General features: G+C 40.6%; 3 protein-coding genes across 3 annotated transcripts; all 3 read right to left on the bottom strand.

Moving 5' to 3' along the window:
- Window positions 1–891: 891 nt before the first annotated feature.
- Window positions 892–2,303, bottom strand: LOC113285901. Its single transcript, XM_026534639.1, has 3 exons — window positions 2,250–2,303; window positions 1,923–1,976; window positions 892–1,815 (listed from the first exon to the last, which is right to left on the bottom strand). The coding sequence occupies exons 2-3, from the start codon at window positions 1,932–1,934 to the stop codon at window positions 1,264–1,266; spliced, it is 564 nt and encodes a 187-aa protein (XP_026390424.1). The 5' UTR covers window positions 1,935–1,976; window positions 2,250–2,303; the 3' UTR covers window positions 892–1,263.
- Window positions 2,304–3,082: 779 nt separating this feature from the next.
- On the bottom strand, window positions 3,083–4,080 carry LOC113291105 (F-box protein At5g07610-like). Its single transcript, XM_026540677.1, has 3 exons — window positions 3,972–4,080; window positions 3,781–3,910; window positions 3,083–3,710 (listed from the first exon to the last, which is right to left on the bottom strand). The coding sequence occupies exons 1-3, from the start codon at window positions 4,078–4,080 to the stop codon at window positions 3,083–3,085; spliced, it is 867 nt and encodes a 288-aa protein (XP_026396462.1).
- A 1,407-nt stretch (window positions 4,081–5,487) lies between these two features.
- Window positions 5,488–6,045, bottom strand: LOC113285900 (histone H4). Its single transcript, XM_026534638.1, has one exon. The coding sequence runs from the start codon at window positions 5,968–5,970 to the stop codon at window positions 5,659–5,661; it is 312 nt and encodes a 103-aa protein (XP_026390423.1). The 5' UTR covers window positions 5,971–6,045; the 3' UTR covers window positions 5,488–5,658.
- Window positions 6,046–22,253: the final 16,208 nt, after the last annotated feature.

Raw genomic sequence — 22,253 nt, 5'->3', positions numbered from 1 at the left:
TTCTTCTGCATTTACTCGATGAGTTGCATAGCTTCATCCATACCTAGATCTCTCGCAATATACCCCATTCATCAATACACTGAAGAAGTTTTGGACATCCTGCCCAAGCCCCTTCGCCACCATTGAATCAAACAATCTATAGCTTACCCGTCAACAGATCACCCATCAGCCAACTGTACATCATGCAGGTTCTTTGCCTAAAAAAAAAAAAGCAAAACCAACCAACTGTGAATGGAGAGGCTCATAGTATGAGTTTTGAGAATTTTGTGGTAGCTGAAAGCCCATGTAGGACTATGCTGCTGCATTCGAAAGACTGCCAAATTTCCATAACGTACTTTTGTTTGGCTGATAGCCAATATAGGGCTATTAGTTTTGAGCATCCGATTCACAGTCGATTGGCGTACAGCATTCCAATCCTAATACCATTTAAAAATAGTTCTTACAATCGTAGCCCCCAATGTGGGACTAATGTTAAGCGCTTATCACACCTTAATACACTATCAAGTCACACAAGACATGCGGCTTGTAGTTACACAAGGTGAGATCTTCACGAGTCTTTGAGGACGAAAACTGTGAACCAGTTGGATGGTACTTCAAAACAGAAAAACATCCAAATTACAAACCAATTCTTTTATCAGCCGGATTCAGTACATATCAAGTAGGCTGTGGATTCGTCCAGTTTGGTGTTTGTCGTCAAGGGATTCAAAGGAAATAACGTTCACCAGCCTTTACCAATGAGCCACATCCAATTTAATGCTATACCAAGACTTTGATGAACAAAATTTGACTCAACAAAGACTTAAGAACAACAACCAAATTTAACTAAACAATGTAATGTAACCAAAAACAAACAGCAATTCTCAAGAAAAATCTAATTAAGAACACCACGAGTTTCTTCATAGACTGATCCACCGCCACCGGTACGTTTCACTCCACCTCTTCTTGCTAATCTTCTAATAGCTGTTTTAGTAATCCCTGGAATATTATTTTCATATCATCAGTCTTTTCGCTTTGCTGCTTCACAGTAATATTCAAACATGAGCAAGTGTTTCGATATACTGAAATCCCTCTGCATAAACATCCGAATTAACATCACACATTTCCTTAAAACTCTTACTTTTAAGGTCAAAGGATATCACCTTGTCGTTCAGTATCCATGATATCAACCTAGATGAATCCTTGCCTTCCTCAATAAGCATCACATACAAATCAAAATCTCTTTCTGGTAGAATGCCGGGGTATACAGTTGTTGACGGACTAAGATCAACGTAATACTTGACATTCCATCCCGAATAAGTCCATTTGCATCTCCCAAATGTCAAAACTGGGGATGCCATTTCCGTCCTTGCGCATCTCCATAAGGTGCATATGTCCCCTACACTCGCCAAAGTACTCAACACTTCTACTATAATCTCCTTCGGAACACGGCTGCTTTGGCATTGCAACTGTCTTCGCTAATCCACAATCAATATCAAAATAATGAAGAGCTGCCGTCCCCTGGTCAAGCCAGTCCACTGAACCATTCCAATACACATCAGATTCCGATGTACCCAGGAGAGACAGAGGTAAGGGATCTCCTGCATCCCTCCAAGAGTCTGTCTTTGAAGAGTAGATTTCAACATGCTGCACACCTTTGCTGATGTCTGCACTGCAGACACCCACAACTTGATAGTAATTTGATTTTGCAGGATCAAAAGCTATAGTGCCGCTCAGGAGATTAGTGTAACGAGCATTTCTGATTCTGAATGGAGGTAATGGAAGGATTTTGCATTGCTTCATGGACAGGTTGTATATGACATAAGTTCTGAGAGGTCCCTGATCAAGAAGTTCACAGAGAACAAAACCATTGCAAGAATGCTCAAATTTTAAACGCGAGCGAGGGTTAACAGCGATTGGAATATTGAAAGAAACGTAATGAATACCGTTCCGCTCATCCATGACCAGACCTTCAAAGTCTAATCCTGTCCAACGTCCTGCTGCATTTAACGATTTTCTCTCCATAAATAGTGCACGAATAGAAAGATTACAGCTCCGAAGATTATAGTTTGTTCAAAGTATGGATCAGATATTAGAGATAGCCATTTTTTTGATACAGTTTTGAACGCACACAAAGATTTCACTGGTAAACAATATAAAATTTCTACCAAGACACCACCATTGTTGCCTATCCTTGATGCTGATGCCGATGCTAAACTATTGTTACTGGAAACTGAAAGCATCTCTAAAGAAAAGAAAATGGTTTTTTTTACCTGATAACGATGATAAACGTCTAGCCGCAGCCGGCCTCAAATTTTACTCCATAAACCCTAACTTTCCGATGTCAGATTTACAAAGAAATGGTGTTCAATTTTATACCAGAGGGAGGGTTGGATGAAGTGGTTGTGTTTGTATATTGACCGTCAGATTAGAAACGTTCGGTTGAATTCACAAGTACTTGGTCAAAGCCTTTGACCTCACACCTTTCAGCCTACGGCACGCCTTGTCCCTTGGGTGCTTTAAAGGCCTAGAGCATTCAGCTGAAACACGCTGCAATATTCAGCCAAAGTTGTAACTGCGATTGAAAGTCAGCTGAAACCCATCGCAATGTTCAGCCAGAGCCAATGTTATAGTGATTCTCGTTTCTCACATCTGGTTTTCTGCAAAATTCAACTTTGCAGGTCTTCGGTATGAGCTGAAAGCATTTGCAATTCATAAGATAATAAATTCTAAGGAAAACCATTCAACACCAAGACAGGAGTATACTGATTACATACAGATACATGTGGTTGTAATCTCAGCAACAAGAGAGATTTTGATGAACAAAATTTGACTCAACAAAGAACTTCAGAACAAAACCAAAGTTAACAGATCAAATCAATTTCACCAAACAATGTAATGTTTACAAAAAAAAAAAAAACTGCAATTTAGCTTCCTTTCCTAATCATTTACAACTGGAAATGACAACTTGTGACAGCTCCGATTTACTTCATTAACAAACTAAAAGAAAATAAAGTTCCAAACCTTTCCTCTTCCCGACAATTTTCACCCTCAGAACATCTGGATTTCTTTCTCCTTCTTTCATTTGGCTGCTTCAAAGCAATATTCAAACATGAGAGAGTGCTTCCATGTATTGAAATCCCTGTACACGAACACCTGGATTAACATCATACATTTCCTTAAAATTCTTATTATCAAGGTCAAAAGATATCATCTTGTTCTCCGGTATCCATAATATTAACCTTGATGAATCTTCGCCTTCCTCAATAAGCAGTATATCCAATGCAAAACGACCGAAGAATTGAGCTCTTTCTAGTAGAATGCTAGGATACACAGTTGTTAATGGACTAAGATCAACGCAATACTTGACATTCCATCCCGAATACTCCATTCGCATCTCCCAAATGTCAAAACGGGGGATGTCGCCCTTGACCATCAACATAAGATGCACATGCCCCTTGCACTCGCCAAAGTATAAAATATGCTTACTATAATCTCCTCCGGAATACGACTGCACTGGCATTGCAACTGTCTTCATTGATTCACAATCACTATTAAAATAATGAAGAGTTCCGCTCCACTGGTCAATCCAGTGCACTGAACCCTTCCAATACACGCCAGACTGCCATAATCTAACAGGTGATGGGAAAGGAAAGGGTTCTCCTGCATCTCTCCAAGAGTCTGTCTTGGAAGAGTAAATTCCAATATGAAGCACATCTTTCCTGATATCTACTCTGCAGACACCAGTAACTTGATTTTGCAAGATCAAAAGCTATAGTGACACTTAGGACCTGAGGCACACACATATTTCTACTTCTTTCTATACCGATGACAGGAGCTTCTCTGAATGGAGGTGCAGGAAGGGTTTTGCAATGCTTCATGGACGGATTGTATACAACATAAATTGAGTGATAATATGTAGATTCATCTTGAACTTCACAAAGAATAAGACCATTGCAAATTTGCAAGAATGGTCAATTTTTCATGCGTTTTACGGTTAACAGCAATTGGATTACTGAAAGGAACGCAATCAATACCCTTCCTTTCATCCATGACCAAAGTTTCAAATTCTGATTCTATCCTGTTTATCAATTTTCTCTCCATAAATAGTGCAGGCATCCTAAGACGACAGCTCTGACGATTATAGTTTGTCTCAAAGTATGATATTAGAGATATAGAATTGACACAAGAATTTTGCTGGTAAAAGATATAGAATGTTTATTAAAACATCACTATTGCTGCCTATAGTTGATGTTGATGATTTTATGGTTTTGTTGCACAATTTCTTAGAGCAAGTCTTACGGTGGAATCCAAACTATTCCAAGTGTGGAAAAACCATGGAATGTCCAAACTATTCCAAGTGTGGAAAAACCATGGAATGTCAAGTCTAGTGGCTTCGGGGTCTTCCACAACAAATTCAAGCAAGGTTCCACGGTTTCGTGGAAGGGTTCGTGGAATCCATCTGAACGCCAATAAGAATAGCGTTAAATGCAATTAAGAATGGAGCTAAAAAACGCAATTAAGAATTGCGTTTTTTTTTATCCGTAAATTTAAAATGAGTTGTTCAAATCTAACGGCTGAAAAAAAAACTTCATTCTTAATTGCGTCTTTTTAGGTCCATTAAGAATAGCGTTTTTTTTTTATCCGTAGATTTAAAATGAGTTGTTGAAATCTAACGGCTGGAAAAAAAAGCTTCATTCTTAATTGCGTTTTTTTAGCTCCTTAAGAATAGCGTTTCTATTATTCCACCATTACACTTACGCTTCCATCCACAGTTCCAAATGCTGAGGTGGCGTGGAAGATGGATGGATTCCACCATAAGACTTGCTCTTACCGGAAACTGAAAGCATCTTTGAACGAGTCAATGAAAAGAAAAGGTTCTTACCAGATTTTTGAAGGTCCGGCCAGCCTGAAAGTTCACTTTACGGCCCTAACTTTGTGAGAGATGAGGATGGCGGTGGTTATTGGATTCTATTTCCCGTCCAGGTTAAACTGGTTACGGGTCGGAGCCACTCGACCTATGATTGGACTGGGTTAAAAAGCATTGCCCTCACAACTCGCAGCCTAGTACGCCTTGGTTGTTGCTAAAGCTGGAGTTCCAAAGCTATATACTCCGGCTTGTGCTAAATTCAACTTCGCAGATCTTAGAGATGATGGCCTGAAAGCATCTGAGATTGATAAGATAATAAAATCAAAGGAAAAAGAAAACCATTCAACATTGAAGGCTGTAATTTCAGCAATAAGAGATATTTTGATAAACAAATCTCTAAAGTAAAAAGTTTCTGTGGAAAGTAAATTTAAGTGTTCTTCGATACTGATGATTCAAAATCAATTGAATCTGGTAGAGATTGTTAAAAAACCTAATTAGATTCTACTACTTATCAGATTATGATGTTCAAACTGATTTTTATTCTTAAGATGTCAATTGCGTTCTAATATGAACACGAAATTAGGGCACCAGAAAGAACATCAATAAACTCAGAAATTAAAAAAAAAAAATAGCAGATCGAATTTACCCAGAAACTGAAATTTTTCATTCATTTAGAAACTATTACAAACCAAAAGGAAACTTATAACAGCTTCAATTACTTAACATACTAATTAAAACCCAGAGATTACCGATACCCTAGTACTAATACATTTACAGAAAAACCCCCAATTTCAAGCAAACCAAACCAAACCCTAACCTCCAAAACCGTAAAGAGTTCTTCCCTGTCGCTTCAAAGCATAAACCACATCCATAGCAGTAACAGTCTTCCTCCTAGCATGTTCAGTGTAAGTAACAGCATCACGGATCACGTTCTCAAGAAAGATCTTAAGAACACCACGAGTTTCTTCATAGATCAAACCACTGATACGTTTCACACCACCTCTTCTTGCTAATCTTCTGATGGCTGGCTTGGTAATACCTTGGATGTTATCTCTCAGAACTTTCCTGTGCCTCTTTGCTCCTCCCTTTCCCAAACCCTTTCCTCCTTTTCCTCTTCCTGACATTTTTTCTCACTCTGGATCTGAAATAGAATTTTTATTCTCTCTGGGATTCTTTTTGTTCTTTAATTGATTTGTGAGAGATGGTGGTGGTTTTTTATAGATTTAATTTGGACTTTGTCAGACTTTTGAGATGGTGTTTGTACCGTTCGATGGGATGGTGATCCGTGTAAATGATTTTTGTTTGTACTTCACCGTTAGATTAGGGACACTGGTCTTTTATTGGTCGAATAAAAAGTACTCGGATTGTGTTTTTTCTCTTGTTTCTGTGTTTTATACTTCGTAGGAAATGATGTTATGAACCGTTGGATGGGATAGTGATCCGTATGATTGTCTTGTAATTGTGTCATGATTGTTGGATTAGGAATATGGATTCTATTGGCTGGATAAGAAGCATGCGGATCGCAATCTCTTTATTTTTATTTTGCTTTTTGTGTTTTCTCTTAAGATGGTAATTTACGAGGTTACCCTGATTTGGTTTACTCTAATTCGCGAGAGAGTTTTTTTTTCTTGTGAATTCACCGTTAGATGAGATACACTGGCTTTCTATTGGTTGAATAAGAAGTGCTCGGATTGTGTTTTTTCTCCTGTTTTCACTTTTTGTGTTTTTTCACTTTGAGAAAGAAATGATGTTATAGACCGTTGGATGTCGTGGTAATCTGTATGACTGCGTAATATTTGTGTCGTAACTGTTGGATTAGAAATTTGGTTTCTATTGGCTGGATAAGAAGTACGTGGATCGCAATCAGTTCTTGTGTTTTCTTCCGAGAGGGTACTGCTATTGTGATGTGGTTGGGTCACTACTCGAAGTACGTGGCCTCTCTTTAGGTGAGATCATCCGGGTTTGGTATCTCTTTAAAACAGAGTTTTGTATCCTTTACAGCAACCGCAGCGCTGTTGCCAAAAGCCATATATGGCAACAAAACCAAGCGTTGGTTGACAAAAGCTAAATTTGTTGCCAAAATATCATATTGTCAAATTCAGTTTTTATATGTGAGAACTCAATTTGGTAATTCCTAAATATAGCATCACGCTGTTATAAAAATCTCTCACCTCAAACGTATTTTTAATTAACGTCCATCAGTAAACGTTATTTTTAGTTTCGTTTCTAAATTAGAAGGTATCTATAAACCCGTCTGGTACGGACGGTTTATAAAACTACGTTTAAGGAAACGGTTGTAAAAACTAAGTCTCCCACTGGACTCATTTTACAAATGCGTGAAAATGCAACTAGTTTAAATTTGCAAATATAATTTTAAAAAGCATTTAATAAAACGTATTTATAAAAACCGTCTAACCTCACACGGTATCAATAATTACGTTTCAGTTAGAAGTAGTTATAAAATAAGTTTCAGTTAGAAGTAGTTAAAGATTACTTTTACACACAAAAGTAGTTTTAAACTACGTTGTTGGATAAACTACGTTTTAAACTACGTTATAGTTAAAGATTACTTTCACACAACAAAATTTTCAAAAAAAAAGCTATATTTGGGATCGCAATTTGAGAATTTTATAACTTCAACACTAAAGTTGTTCTTAAGGCTATGCTAAAAGCATCAAATCTGTTGGTTTGCTTAATGACAAACTGACTTTTAGGCTGAGGGGAAAATTTTGCACGAAACAAGTTAGGCCTAGCAGTTCGATATAGGAGGGTCATCTCTTAGTGAAACGAGCCACAACCCGTCTCAGTATGGAACGACCATCCTATAATGATCCAACAACGGTCAGATCTAAAACAACTAGTTTCTTCTCCCTTATGAATAATCAATTCATTCAAATATTCAACTCGCACCAAAATTTAATTTTTTTCTTGAATTTTTTCCATTATAAATCCTTCTGTTAAAATGTCTCATAAGGCTATTTCTCTTTTTTGTGAAGCCAAACTTGAGGTTACTATAAATAAGATATGTGGTAATGCTAAAAAAAAAAAATTGAAAGAGTTGTGCAAGGTTTAGAAGTTATCAACCGAAGTTTCAAAAACAAAGGAGAAACAGTTCACGAGCGCGTTGAATGGAAGATACATCACATGAAGAAAACTAAGAGGACAAATATTGTACTAGGTTTGTATTGAAGTCGTTATTTAAGTTCTTATTATTGCCTAAGTTTATATCTTGTAATAGAAGTGAATGTAATAATTAATGAAAAATATTTAGACCTTTAATTAGACTTCCATTTCATATGACCGGTATTTATTACATTTAGACTTGCATATATACTTGATTTCATAACGACAATAGTAACGTCAAACTACATTAAATACAGCGATATTAACCTTAGTACTTAAACTCTCTTTCATTTTATTTAATAAACTGGGCTTGAGCCATGGTTTTCTGAAGAACAGATAAACAACAAGTTAGTTAATTAGTTAAACTATGATGCAGTTGGTCAATGAGGACAAAGGTATCAAGATACTCACCAATTCTTTATTGGACAATCCAGAGTTATCACTGTAAACCATCCACAAAACTTCTGTATAACGTTTGACACCCTTAGCGATGAATAAATATTTTAGTTCTAGGTTCTTTGTGTTTCCTAAATATTCGTTTCGCACCGTGACAAACCTTTGCAACACACTTTCCCATAAATAATCAACGGTCATATCGATCATATTTAACGTTATAATATGTATCCATCATCGAATGGAAGTAACATCCTCTTCCATAATAAATACATGGAGAGCCCTTCGGGTGTAGTACAGATGTGATTGAGATGGACCATATTTAAGAATGTTGAAATAACCTTCGTAAATAAAGGTTTTCCGTGAATTTCCTGTCATTCATCTAGATCTATTTACATTACTTTTATATCAGTTACAACATTAAAAAAAATTTATATCAATTTCCCTTACCTTAGCAAGAAATGACTGTGTGATTAATTGATTGAAATGAGCATATGAACCACGAGCATCTCGGTTTCCGGGGTTCATCGTTTCTGAAACGAACATTGTGAAAATATTATGCCAAAAAGACGTGTCTAACATGTCTTGATCACGCATAACATTTTTTATATAGTATGGAAAACGTAGGCGTTACAGATAACTAAAGCCTCTTCTCAAGTAAATTTAACACCACGAATTCTAGCAGACATTTTTCTAGGATTTTTGTTACAAAAGTTTGATAATGAAAGATTAAGATAAAGAACGTGCAATTTTGGAGCTGAAACCGTTTAAATTTTATAGGGAGATGAGACTAGCTAACGGTTTTATTATTACGGTCATATTTTTCCTTATGTAAATCATACATTGCGACCAATATTTTCCAAACACAACTAAAATGTTATCAAACAACACCATGTTCTCTAAAAGCAAAGGAAAATAAATATTATGTGTGGAAGTAAAAAAGGTTTGTCTAATATATTTCATGGATGACCATAGTCTGATGCAATGTCCTTGGATGTTGTAGACACCCCAGTTTTGCACGGTCACGAAAGTGTACGGGTGAATCGTATCCAAGGAAGGTCGAGTCAAAAATGAGTCACGGTGTGGGTGTTTTAGTACAAAATAGGCTTATCCTTGCTAAACCATGTCTTTGCTTTTTATAGGCTCTACATGATCACCAAATTAGTTAACTAGTGGGGGCTAGCCAGTCCATTTTATAAATCCATGTTCAGCCGTGACACCAAGTCCTAAATGTTAAACTATACTCCTAGTCTACGAGCCAGCACCCATTAAGTCTAGGCACCCATTAAGTTAACACTCAAAAGTGTCGACATCATTTCAACCTTAAAGGTCGGCACTAGTTTTCCTAGTATGCAAGTCTTTCCGTGTTGGACAAAATCCTAGGATTAAATGATATATAATTACAATTATAGTAATTGAAATAAAATAATTTTTAAAAATGAAAATAATATATGTTAATTTGGAAATGATATTTAGGTTTTTAATGTGAGCCGTCGGATCAAAGTCAATTAATCCTAAGGTGATTGTTATTGGAGAAAGAATATAAATAGAGAGCTAGTTTTGGAGAAAAGGAGATTCCGATAGAAATCTAGGAGGAAAATTTTAGGAGAAAAAAGTTCGGTAGAAATTCATAGGGTGAAAAATAGAGGAGAAATCGATAGAGTCACAAGGGTGAAAATTTATCTCGGATACGATTTTGCGGCATTGTTGGTTCTTCAATAATAAAGAATATTTGCAGCGAAACAGGTCGGTACTCAACCCTGTGTTTTTTACTGCTATTATTGAAAACTTGATTTGTCGATAATTGAAAGGGTTTGTTTCATAATACAAAAAGTTCATCCTTATTCTCCTTGTTTCATCTGAACTCCATTTGTCCGTCGTATGCAGTAGACATGAGTCTAATTTTATGCGTAGAGGAAAAGCATGTTATAGGATTGATTAAAGTTATAGCTATACTCAATGTGAACACATAAATCACGAAGCCATCCACGTGTTCACAAACAATATTCGCATACATTCTAATTCTAAAATTGTACGTCGTATGTGTAAAGGGGATGATTATATCGATTCATCGACTCAAAGCTTTCGAGCTTGTCATTGTCTAGTCGAATATTATCATAAATAATGTTCGTATAAAGGAGTAAACAGAGAATCAAGTATAAATGTAAAGCACATGAAGCTCAACGCTGAATGTAAAGTGTTGAAATATAAATAAGACAAAGATTTACGTGGTTCGGCACTAAGGCCTACATCTACGGGGATGGTGTTTCACTATGTATTGAATGATTACAAAGATAGTCGAATGACTTTAGAGTATACATAGGTCTGCGGAAGTAGGGGGATTCCTTACTCTTCCTATTTCTCTCTCCTATATTCTCCTATAATTGTTCTGGATTCGTCGACCCCTTCTCTCTTAGTGGAGAGGGGTATTTATAGGGTTGGAACGTGGGTCCCACTTCTGAGGTGTCGTTGTGATCTTATCTTTTTGTGCTTTGTGCCCATTACGCAGAGGTCTTCGGCATATGTTGCGGCCTAAGCTTGAATACGAAGGGTTATCCTCGCCTCTTCCACGAGCTGATTGACACGTGTATATCTCTTTGGTATTTAATGCGGGTAGATGGGTGTTTGCTCGTGTTAGACAAGCGTCTCTTTGTCTGGTCACATCTGTGTCAGTCAAACTTCCTCTCAGCCGTTGATCTGGGATCTTCCTCGGGATTGGGTGTATTAACACCCAAGGGGTATTATCTGGTGCTCCTCTAAGCCATCATACCTTTGTGATCCTCTGTCCCTGACCGTCAGATCTGCTGACCGGTGGCATATTCTGATGAGATGCTTGTTATCATGTTTTGATATCTTGTTTTGCATGCCTTCCACGTGTCTCTTTCTGTACACGTGGTGGATGATGAAAGGTGTACATACAATTTGCCCCTCTTCTTCTGACTTGGGCGCATTTTGCAATTTAGAAGAAGAAAGGTCGTCCTACACGTTTTATCTCTCCTGAAATAACTTCCCCTATAAATACGGGCACGTTTCCCACTTTGCATTAACTTTCCCCATAACTGCTCCTTGGTACGAGGGACAATTATTGTCTTCTCTAGCTTCATAAATAGGAAAGAGAATGTGAAAAAAAACTTTTATCCTCTTCTTGTCAGTGTTCATCCTCTTCTTGTTCTTTAGTCATTTATTATCGTCATTCTTGTGAGGAAGATAACAGCATTCAACTTTCTGTCTCTTTCGCTCTCGACTGTTGTTGCCCCTGTATCGCAGACAACTAGCTTTTGATATCTCCGATCCTCCTTTCTTCGACTGTGGTTGGTGTTTGTCGTCCTCTTATATATAGGTATGGGGTTTTTTATTAGCTGATCATCATTGATTTATCTATGTATCTACCCGTTTGTTTCCTGCTGCTGTATTCTTGGCTTTGTGATGAAGAACACTCATGTCGAAGCATATATGCTTGCCCCTGTTCTTTGTTACGAAGTCTGTGAGTCTGTATCTAAGTATTATCCCTGGAGTTTGATGGAGTATTTCTGGTTATTTTTAGTTCTTAGGGTTTTTAATGTTTACCCGGATGAACCATCAATTATGGGTTTTTTGATCTTTAGTGATCTCCTCGTATTCTTCTCTAAACTGTTTTTGTGTTTCCTTGTAGATATGTCCGATCGTCCGCGGGCTCCTTACCAAACCCCGCCGTCTAGTCCACCAAGATCCCCTCCGCGTCGAGATTCTGACAGATCTCCACTTGGGGAAGGTCCTCACAAGTATTCGCAATCGGATCCTCGGGGTCATAGGGTTTCATCTTCCTCTGGTGCAAAGGTTGTGCCTACTAAGAAAGGGGATGTGCCGAAGGGTCCTTTTGGGTCTAGGTATGCTGTTAACCGTGCCCCTTCTCGTCCTCGTGAAGATTCTAGGAGTACGCAGGCTCCTCCTCGTGATGACTCTAGGAGTACGCGGGCTCCTCCTCCTCGTAATGAAGCATTGGATGTTCCGCCCCTTCGTTCTATGGCTCCTCCTTCAGTGCCTTCGCAGAAATCTTTGCCGCCTCCTCCCACGATTTCTTTCAAAGGGAAGTACTCCAAGGTACTATGTCGAGAGCTGATCCGTCTAAAAATCTTTCTTCTAAAAGGAAAGCTTCGGAATTGAGTCCTACTTCTGATTCCGTAAACGAAGAAGAAACTGTCCCCGTGATATACAGCATTTCAGTTGGTAAGAAGAAGGTCACTTTCAAGCATATTGATCTTGAGATGTTCAAGGAAAAACATGAGCTTCAAGCTTTTGAGGTTCGCTTCTATGCCCCTGACGATGATATCACTTACGAGCTCCTTGCTAAGTATCAGTTTGACGAGTTTCATCTATTGACTACGGTTGGAGCCTTCGAGGCGGGTCTCATGTTGCCCCTATATAAGTCGGGTGACTCCTTTTATTATGACGTGTTGGCTAGTCGCGAAGGCTCTTCCACAAATACTCATAATCGTTCAGTGTCACAACTATCTGGGAATTATCTTCGTTCACTTAAGGAATGTTACATGCGAAGCAAGGGAGAGACTATGATGACCTGCTATGTTCCAAATCGTGCTGAGAGAGAGTGGTACACTCCTCAGAATTTTAACAGTTCCTTTGGGGATTATGTCAACAGTAGAAAACGTAAGCCGTGGAGTGTTAGTCTTCGTAATATTGTTGCTCCTCGTGGTGAAATTCGTCTTTTGAGTGAGGTGAGTGATGCCAAGCTGAAGTATGTTCCTGGTACTGAGGGATATGCTAAACGGAAACTCTTTCCTGCTCGTGAAAGGATTAAGCGTGACCATGATTATGAATGGCATGCTACTGTTATTGAGGTAGTTGGTCCTTGGGCTTATGGTTGGATTCCTGGTCCGCGCGGTTGGCGTCCTTCTGAAAACAGCAAGCCTCGTGAAACTCCTCCTGCTCGTTATGGATATTTCTGTCCTTGGCGTCCGAATTTCGCGGGCATGAATTTTCCTTACGCTCGTGATGTCGTTGATGGAGATGAGGAGGAGGTTTCTGGTGCTACCCATCCAACGAAGAGTGTTGCTGCTGCCAAGGTATAGTTTCTTCTTATATTCTCTATTCTATTTGCCCCTTTTTCCTTGCTTGAAATAATTTTCATTTTTGAAGTGAGGGAAAAAATGAGCCTTTGTGGAGATGTGTACTGGTTTGTAGGTGTCGAAGAAGAAGAAACTTGGACCCAAACAATCTTTTACTGTGGTTACCGGTGAGGCTGAGGTTTATGAGGAGGTTACGAGTCCTGTAAACGAAAGGTATGCTGAGGGTGAAGAAATTTCCGATGGAGAAGAGCGTACCGATACTTCTCACCCTGATGACGAAGGTGGTAATGGTGAAGAAGAAGTTGTCGCGGGTGGTGATGGTGAAGAAGAAATTGCCGCGGGTGATGATGGTGAGTCTGAGGGTAATATTACCTTTGGTGGTACTAGCGGGGGTGGATCTGCCCCTGTTGGCGATAATATTGTTGGTGTGGGTACTCTTCCCGTTATTTCCCCTGAATTTTCTTTTGGTAGGATATATTCCGCGGGGGAATCCTTTGATGTGAATGCTGCCATGGGTCTTGCCGAAGACTTCTCATTGCTTTCTCCAAATGATGATTGGGATGTTCTTGGGGATATTGGTAAAAAAGATGCCACCGGTCAGTAGGCTGAAAACGCCGGTGGTCATACTGAGGCTGGTGATGTCGAGACTTGCGCGAGTAATGGGAGAACGACCAAAGGGAAGTCTGCAGTTGAATCTCCTTCAGAGGATTTCCCTTACTCGCTAATGCCTGAAGGCGAAGATGCCATTTTGTCTTGGCTTAAGAAGAAAAATCTGATGTTCGTCCCCAACCCTGCCCCAGTGGTCCCTGGTGAGAAGAATTCTGACGCTTATACTCGTCAGATGATGCAAGTGTCATCTGAAGTCCGCGTTGCTGAGATGTGGGAGAAGAATCTGAGAGCTTCAGAAGCCAACCTAGTGGTTGACCCTCCCTCCTCTGTTGCTGATATGATGGCCATAGATGATGGGTACCAATACGATTTCACCCAGCAGCGTGTCTTAGAGGTAAATCCTTGTACTGATTCCCTCATGATATACGAACATTGTATTCTTCGCGATATCCGATCCCTTGGGTATAATAATGTTTGTCGTTTGTGACATAGATGATGAGGAGCGAACATTGTAACCATGTTCTATACCAATTCTTTAAATCAAAGTCTTTAAAGTTGGAGGCTAAGCTTCGTCATAGAGAAGAAGAACTATCTGCGGCCGAGATGGAAATAAGTGAACTGAAGGATCGCCTGAAGGAAAAGGAGCGGCTGGGTAATGCCGAGGAGAGTCTCCGTTCGGAACTTGCTATAGTCCGCAACGAATTGGAGCAAGCTCGCAGAAATGTATCATCCCTCACAGGTTCGTTATTTTTATTGGTCTTTTACTCCTCGTGATTCCCTATTTGTACTTTGGTGTTCTGTTTCAGTCTCCTCACCCTATCTTAAGTGGGTGGAGTCCCAGAGCTCATATGGCTTCGGAAAGAAAGGGAACGACAGAAATCCCGCATTGCAGAGTTGGTGGGTAAGTTGAAAAGCGAAGCCGTAAAGTGGAATGCTCGTGCTGATGAGCACAACGCCTTAGCAGCTGAGTGGCGTGAAAAGCGAACACTGATGGTTGATATGCAAAATAAGTACAATCATGACCGTCGTCTGTTTAATGATACACTGCTATGGACGTGTGACAACCTGCGTGATGCTCGAGGACATGCTTCGGACTTAGAGGCTAGAGTGCGCTTTTTGGAAGGAGAGTTACAACATGCTCGTTCTTTCTTAGGCCCCGGGGTTAGGGATAGTATGCTACATCTTTCCGAGAAAAGAGATAATGCTAGGGCTGAGGTTGGTGCTCTTAGTAAAGCCCTAGCAGCGTCTCGAGCTGATGTTGCTCGCCAAGTGGAATCTGAAATAGATCTTGAAGTGAATGTGTATCGACTCCATAAAAGGATGGGGGAGATGAATGACGAAGTCAACCATCTTCGTCGCTTGGATTCAATGAAGCAGGTAGACTTAGACGCGAGTCAATTTGCTCTTACGAACCTTCAAACGTATTATAAGAAACTATTCGACGAATATGACTTTCTTGATGAGGCTCGGGACGCAGTTGTTAATGAGTATGAAGAGGCTTCGGCTAATGTCGAAGGATAATGTCGAAGGTATAACCTCGTTTTATCGAGTATGATTCTTTTATTCCTTCGTTTTATCCCCTTGGTATTTCTTGTTTTCAGCACTCGAGGGACAGCTTCACGCAGCAAATGATGAGCTTAAAAAAACTCAGTATGCCTTAGTGCAGCAGGAAGGACAAGCCAACTATTTCAAAGGGTTGGCCGCGTCTCGTGAGGAAGCAGCGGAGATTGCCTCCAAGAAAGCGGAACGCCTATCTGCACTGCTGTCTCAGGCCAACCAGCGGACCACTGTTATCACTTATAAAGCTCGATGTCAGTTGGCTAAAGAGACCAACAAAGTCCTAGATAAGATTGAACTTGATCTTAAAGTCGAACATGGTCTTGTCAAGAATTATCCGCGTCGTCCCCTTCCCGCGCCCTTGCCTGGTTCTTCTGGGCCTTTTTCAGGTGGTAGCTTACCTTCATCTCGTAGAAACAACCCTGTTGATGGAGCTGTATCGTCCAAGTAGATTTCTTTTATTAGGCATAGAAAGTTGATCCTTGTGATTATATAATTTCGGATCATTTTTTGATGTGTTTCCTGCTTTATCTTATTTTATGAACTTGTAATCAACTCTTTATGAAATGGATCATCCTTTTGGCATACGTGCGTTATCAATTAATTTTTATTTTAAGTATTGTGAAGTGTTAAACTAGAAATAACTTGCTTTGTAAAAAGTTGAGAGTGTTTGGGTGCGACACCGAAGGTAAATACCTTCGTGATCGTCTTGAGACATGTCACCCCGCTGGCGAATCTTGGGCCAGAGGATTCCCAAACGGTGGGGGCCGAGGCAGCGTTCTAGGATATGGGATGCTTATTTGAAATATTTACATGCACCCATTCCGTCGACCCGCTGCCTTAAAATTGGTTGGGTATCTCTTTCTGCTGGGTGCCTTCCCCCTGGTCTTACACTCATAGACACTGATAGGGGAGCCCTGAGAGATTGTATATTAACTACTTTCCCCAATATTGTTAATTTATTATGTAATGTACATGCGTTCACCCAGCGGGCATTTTGACCATTTCGTTTGCTCGAAGATTTCCCAAAAAGTATTTGTTTGATTGATAGGTTGAGGCCTGCTACTCCTCGTCCAGAGATAGAAACATGTAAAGCGGTCACGCTGCCTTCTTCTTCTGGTATTCTTCACGCAGATGCAAAGCTGCGCTGCTCCTATGGGTAGTACGGTTTGAGCCATTTAGCATTCCACTGGTGCCGGAGGACCTCGCCTTTCAGATTACGAAGATAGTATGAACCGTTTCCCGCAATGTCGTGTATTATAAAAGGTCCTCCCCACGTAGGTGCTAACTTTCCCCATTTCTTCTCTCGTTGATACTGCGGGATTGTTCTTAACACATACTTCCCTTCTACAAAATTTCGAAGCTTAACCTTTTTGTTGTACTCTCTCGCTAATCTCCATTGATAATTTTCCATCTTTTGCAATGATGCTTCCCTCCTTTCTTCCAGGTCGTCCAGTCTCTCTAACATCATGTCTGTTGTGAGATTTTTCTCCCATGATTCGGTCTTTGTGGTTGGCATGAGGATCTCAGTTGGGATGACTGCTTCAGCTCCATAAGTGAGGAGAAATGGGGACTCCCCAGTGGCAGATCTTCGTGTTGTCCTGTATGCCCATAATACATTGTGTAGTTGTTCACACCATCGCCCCTTGTATTCGTCTAATTGCTTTTTGAGGATAAGGGCGAGGGTCTTGTTAGTAGCTTCCGCTTGTCCGTTGCTTTGAGGGTATATGGGGGTGGACTTGTTTTTCCTTATTTTGAAAGTGTCGAAGAGCATTCTATGTTTTTCCCCCGTAATTGTTTACCATTATCAGACACGATTTCCGCAGGTATGCCGAACCTGCAAATATTTTTTTGGAATATGAAAGTAAACACGTCCACGTCTCTGATCCTGGCTAAGGATTTGGCTTCCACCCATTTACTGAAGTAGTCCGTGGCTACTATCAAAAATCGTCTTTTCCATGATCCTTCGATGAAAGGCCCAACGATATCTATGCCTCATTTTGCAAATGGCCACGGACTATCCACATTATTCAACGTTGTTGCTGGTGCGTGTATCTTTTTGGCGAAACGCTGACATTCTTCACATCGTCGGGACATTCTTGCAGCATCTTGTATCATTGTGGGTCAGTAATATCCTTGCATTTTTGCTTTGTCGGCTAGTGATCTCATGCCATTATGATTCCCTGCGTCACCATAATGGATGTCGTTTAGAATTCGATGCCCCTCTTTCCTGGATAAGCAATGTAGTAACGGTCTGAGGAAAGATTTCTTGTACAGGACCCCATCTCGAAGATCCTACTTTGGAGAGTATTTTCCTGGTTTGTTTATGATCCGCGGGTAAGGTTCCATACTTGAGAAACGCATGGATCATCATTCTCCAATCATCTTCGTTGTTGAAATCTTCGTCTTGATTTTCTCTTGACATGATATCTTCTTCGTCAAAATCGTTACGGATGTCTTCTCCCACCTGATCTTCGATATTTTCTTCCACTGTATCTTGATTTGTATCAAAAGAAAATTGTGGTGCAATCGAAGGCTCGTATACCCTTGTTATTTTGATAGCTTCGATACTCTTGTCCTTCAGCATGGATGATATATATGCTAGGGCATCCGCGTGCCTGAGATCCCTTCTGCATAAGTGCCGGAACTTGATGTTCGGAATTTATGATGCCAATGTTTGGACCAAGGCCATGTAAGCTGAGAGGGTGTCGACATACACATTGTATTCGATCCCTATTTGCCGTATGACAAGCTGCGAATCACTTGTCAATCTTACATCAGTTACCCCCATCTCTATTATCAAGCGGAGGGCATGTACGACTGCCTCGTATTCGACGATGTTGTTAGTATGCTCTTTGAATTCTAACCTGAGTGCCTGTACGATCCTTTATCCAGTTGGGGTGGTGATGACAATGCTTATTCCTGCCCCTTCCTTATTTTTGGAACCATCAACGAAGACTTCACATTGTCTTTGACTCGCGGGTTCGAGGATATCAACTGGATCCTTGCTTTCCTCGTCAGCTTCTGGTATTCCCCTAATCTTTTCATCGTTGTCCAGGGAGAGGTCTGCTAAGAAATCCGCCAATACTTGGGATTTTTGGAAATTTTGAATTTCATGAATGATGTTAAATTGGTTCAGGTGGGTGTTCCACTTGGCTATTCTACCTACTTTTCCCGCGCTTTTGAGGACTGCTTCCAGAGGTGCTTTGCATGGGACGCGGATGAAGTGAGTTAGGAAATAGGTTCTCAGCTTTTGAGTAGCCCATACTAATGCCAGGATGAGTTTTTCGATCTTCGTGTAATTCCTTTCCGCAGAATTGAGGGTCTTGCTGACATAATAGATAGGCTGTTCTATCTTCGTATTGGTTTTGACCAACACTGCGCTAACTGCGTCTTCTGTCGCTGCTATGTACAATGCCAAAACCTCATCAGGATCAGGCTTCTTCAGGATTGGAATTGAAGCCAGGTATTCCTTGATTCTTTGGAAGGCTTCTTCGCATTCTGCGGTCCATTCAAATTTACTCCCTTTTTTGAGAATATTGAAAAAATGATTGCATTTGTCCGAGGATCGGGCAATAAATATGCCCAAGGCTGCTAAGGACCCATTGAGCTTTTGCACTTCTTTTAAATTCTTCGGAGATGGCATTTCCACTATGGCCTGAATCTTCGCGGGGTCTACCTCAATACCCCTTTTTTTTACCAGATATCCGAGGAATTTCCCTGAGGTGACACCGAAGGTGCATTTTTCTGGATTTACTTTCATGTGATGTTTCCTCATTGCTTCGAAAATATCTCTCAGGTCCTGGTGGTGAGATTTGCGCATCCTACTTTTGACGAGCATGTCATCAACGTAGACTTCTAGGATACTACCAATACATGGCCTGAAGATAGCATCGACCATTCTCTGGTAAGTTTCCCCTGCGTTTCGAAGTCCAAAGGGCATTCTAGTGTAGCAATAAAGGCCATGCGGGGTGTAGAATGTTGTGTGTAGTTGATCTTCTTCTGCCAGGGCTACTTGGTTGTAACCAGAATATCCGTCCATGAATGACAGCTCTTCGTACCCTTCCACTGCTTCAACCAGTTGATCTATGCTCGGTAGGGGATAGCTGTCTTTTGGACATGCCTTGTTGAGGTTAGCAAAGTCGATGCATATCCTAACCCCTCCATTTTTCTTAGGAACGACGACCATGTTGGAGATCCATGTGGAGTATTTGACTTCCTTGATGAAGCCTTCTTCTAGTAGTTTCCGAAGTTCTTTTTCTACTGCCTTATGATACTCTGGTGCAACTTTTCTTATTTTCTGCCTGAAAGGTGGCGTGCCTGGTTTGATGCGCAACTCGTGTTGGATTATTTTTGGATCAATCCCTGGCATGTCTCCTAACTTCCAGGCGAATACATCCGCGTATTCTTTAAGTAATTTGGTTAAGGAATCTTCTCTTTCTTCGTCCATTATGGTCCCTACTTTGATCATCTTCGGGTTTTCTTCTGTTCCTATGTTGATTTCTTTTACGGGCTCCACTGGTGTGAACACCGGCTTCGGGACCCCAAGGACTGGGACGTCCTTTAATTGCTATTTGGTATGTTTCTGTCATTCGTTGGCTGATGAAGTACTTTCCTCTGTGTTAAGGACATTATCATCTTTTGTCAGGCCCTTCCCTGCGGTTTCCTTGAGGAACAGGTCTATGGCCTTTTCTTTCGAATCTTCTTTGTTTTTGATCCTTCGGGTTTTTCGCTGCTCTTCCTGTTCGTTGTTGATACGATCCTGAGTGGCCTGACACTCTTTTGCAGAGATCTGATCTCCCTTGATTTCCATTACTCCTTCGGGTGTAGGGAACCTGAGATATTGGTAGTAAGTTGTTGCCACTCCCTTGAGTTTATGTACCCACTTTCGTCCAATAATGGCGTTATAGGGGGATGGGGCGTCTACCACGCTGAATCGTGTTTCTACTTTCATGGGACCAGCGTTCACCTGCAACACGATATCTCCCAATGGCTTTGTGGGCGCTCCGTTGAACCCGTAGATGGTGTAATAAGAGGTCATCAGCTGTTCATCATGGAGCTTCATCCGTTTGAAAGCGTCGTAGAATAGAACGTTCACTGAGCTTCCACCGTCGATGAGGATCTTTTTGAGGTTACATCCATCCACTGGTAGTGTGAGGACCAAGGGATCGTTATGGTCTACCATATCTTCTTCGATATCTTCAGTATCGAAGATGATAGGTGCGTCCATCCACTCTTCGTGCTCGTCCACCTCTACGCCATCAATCTTATATAATTCACAGTGGTCTTCGAATTTCTTTCGTAGCCTCTTTCCTATTTGCGCTGTAAGTGAGGGCTCTGCGGCTTCGGAACACGATATGGTGTTGATTGTGCGGTTTCGCTCTGGAAGTTGGACTTGCTTGGTTCGTTTGGATCTGTCCTCTGTGACTTCCTTTTGTATGTATTGCTTGAGTTCGCCAGCATCAACCAATTTTTGGATCATTATTTTGAGGTTTTTGCATTTCTCGGTCTGGTGTCCATTGAAGCAATGATACTCACAATAATCTTTATTCTTCTCGGTCCTTGGGGGATGTTTTCCCTTAGACCACGGCCACTCCAAATTTTCCCTTCCTTTGATCTCTCGCAATATCCGAGCGTAGCTAGCATTGAGCTTCGTGTAAACCTGATCTTCGAATTTGCGATCGTCTTTTCGTCGTTCATCTCTTCGTTCCTTCCTATCTTCGTGCGGTCGTTCCACTGAACTATTTCTTTTGGCCCCGCTGGTTTGTTCTGCGAAATTGGTACGGTGAGACCTCTGCGTTTGTGCCCTCGGGTTCTCACGTTGGATTTCTTCAAGACGAGCATACTTCTCAATAATTATTCGAAGATATCCTTCTGTCTTAGGTACGTTTCCGTGGATCTCAACAAATAGTGGACTCATTCGGTCTAATCCCCACTTGTAGCAGTTGATGCTTACTACGGGATCCGCACTCCCTATGGCTTGGAAAATCTTGGGGCTGATGTGTCATAGATTCTACCACCCCTTCTCTTTGTTGATGGATTTGGTTTGAAACCAAAGTCTTGTTAGCTTCTGTAGCCTGGAGGGCCGCGATAGTTGCGTTGTTCTTTGTGGATGCTTCTTTGAGAGCCGCGGCTACAATGGATTTAGTGTTCATATGTGAGGTGATTTCCGCAGCATCCTGCCTCTGAGTAGCTGTTTTAGCTTTGTCTCATTTCTGCTTTCTTCGGTTCATAACCGGGGTAATCCTCGGTGTCTCCTTTGATGAGGCTTTGGTTTTTCCTGCCTCTAGTATCTTTTCCATTTTTAGTCCTTTTCTTCATAGGGGAATAAATAAGAGAACCAAAGATATCAACGAGGATCGGGTTAGTGCCATTCGTATCCGCAAAATTTGTGGAATAAAAGGAAATGAGCTGCCCAAGGGCCTTAATAAAAAAGAAACATAAAGACCCCATCGGTCTAGTTTTCGCAATACAAATCCTCTAATAAACAATCATGGACCTTGTTTTCAGACTACTTTTGAAAAGGAAAACTCTTGAAAAGGCAGATCCGTAGCGAGAACTCATGAATCTGGATTATTAAGTCTTAGTTTAAAAAAAAACGCCTCACGTGCATATCTGTGATAGATAGCCGTGGATTTATCTGCTTTGAAATGGTGTTTGTG

Source organism: Papaver somniferum, chromosome 6 (assembly GCF_003573695.1).
Source record: "Papaver somniferum cultivar HN1 chromosome 6, ASM357369v1, whole genome shotgun sequence".
Classification (NCBI taxonomy): Eukaryota; Viridiplantae; Streptophyta; class Magnoliopsida; order Ranunculales; family Papaveraceae; genus Papaver; species Papaver somniferum.
The sequence above is the reverse complement of the archived record's forward strand: the minus strand, read 5'-3'. Positions and strand labels throughout refer to the sequence as shown.

What these genes read in the sequence shown, in the direction of transcription:
- LOC113291105 (XM_026540677.1), bottom strand. Translation starts at nt 4,080, where the DNA reads ATGGAGAGAAAATTGATAAACAGGATAGAATCAGAATTTGAAACTTTG. An exon ending in TAATCCAATTGCTGTTAACC is followed by an intron (nt 3,911 to 3,971) that starts GTAAAACGCATG and finishes TTCTTTGTGAAG; the next exon opens with TTCAAGATGAATCTACATAT. An exon ending in ATAGAAAGAAGTAGAAATAT is followed by an intron (nt 3,711 to 3,780) that starts GTGTGTGCCTCA and finishes TGGTGTCTGCAG; the next exon opens with AGTAGATATCAGGAAAGATG.
- LOC113285900 (XM_026534638.1), bottom strand. Translation starts at nt 5,970, where the DNA reads ATGTCAGGAAGAGGAAAAGGAGGAAAGGGTTTGGGAAAGGGAGGAGCA.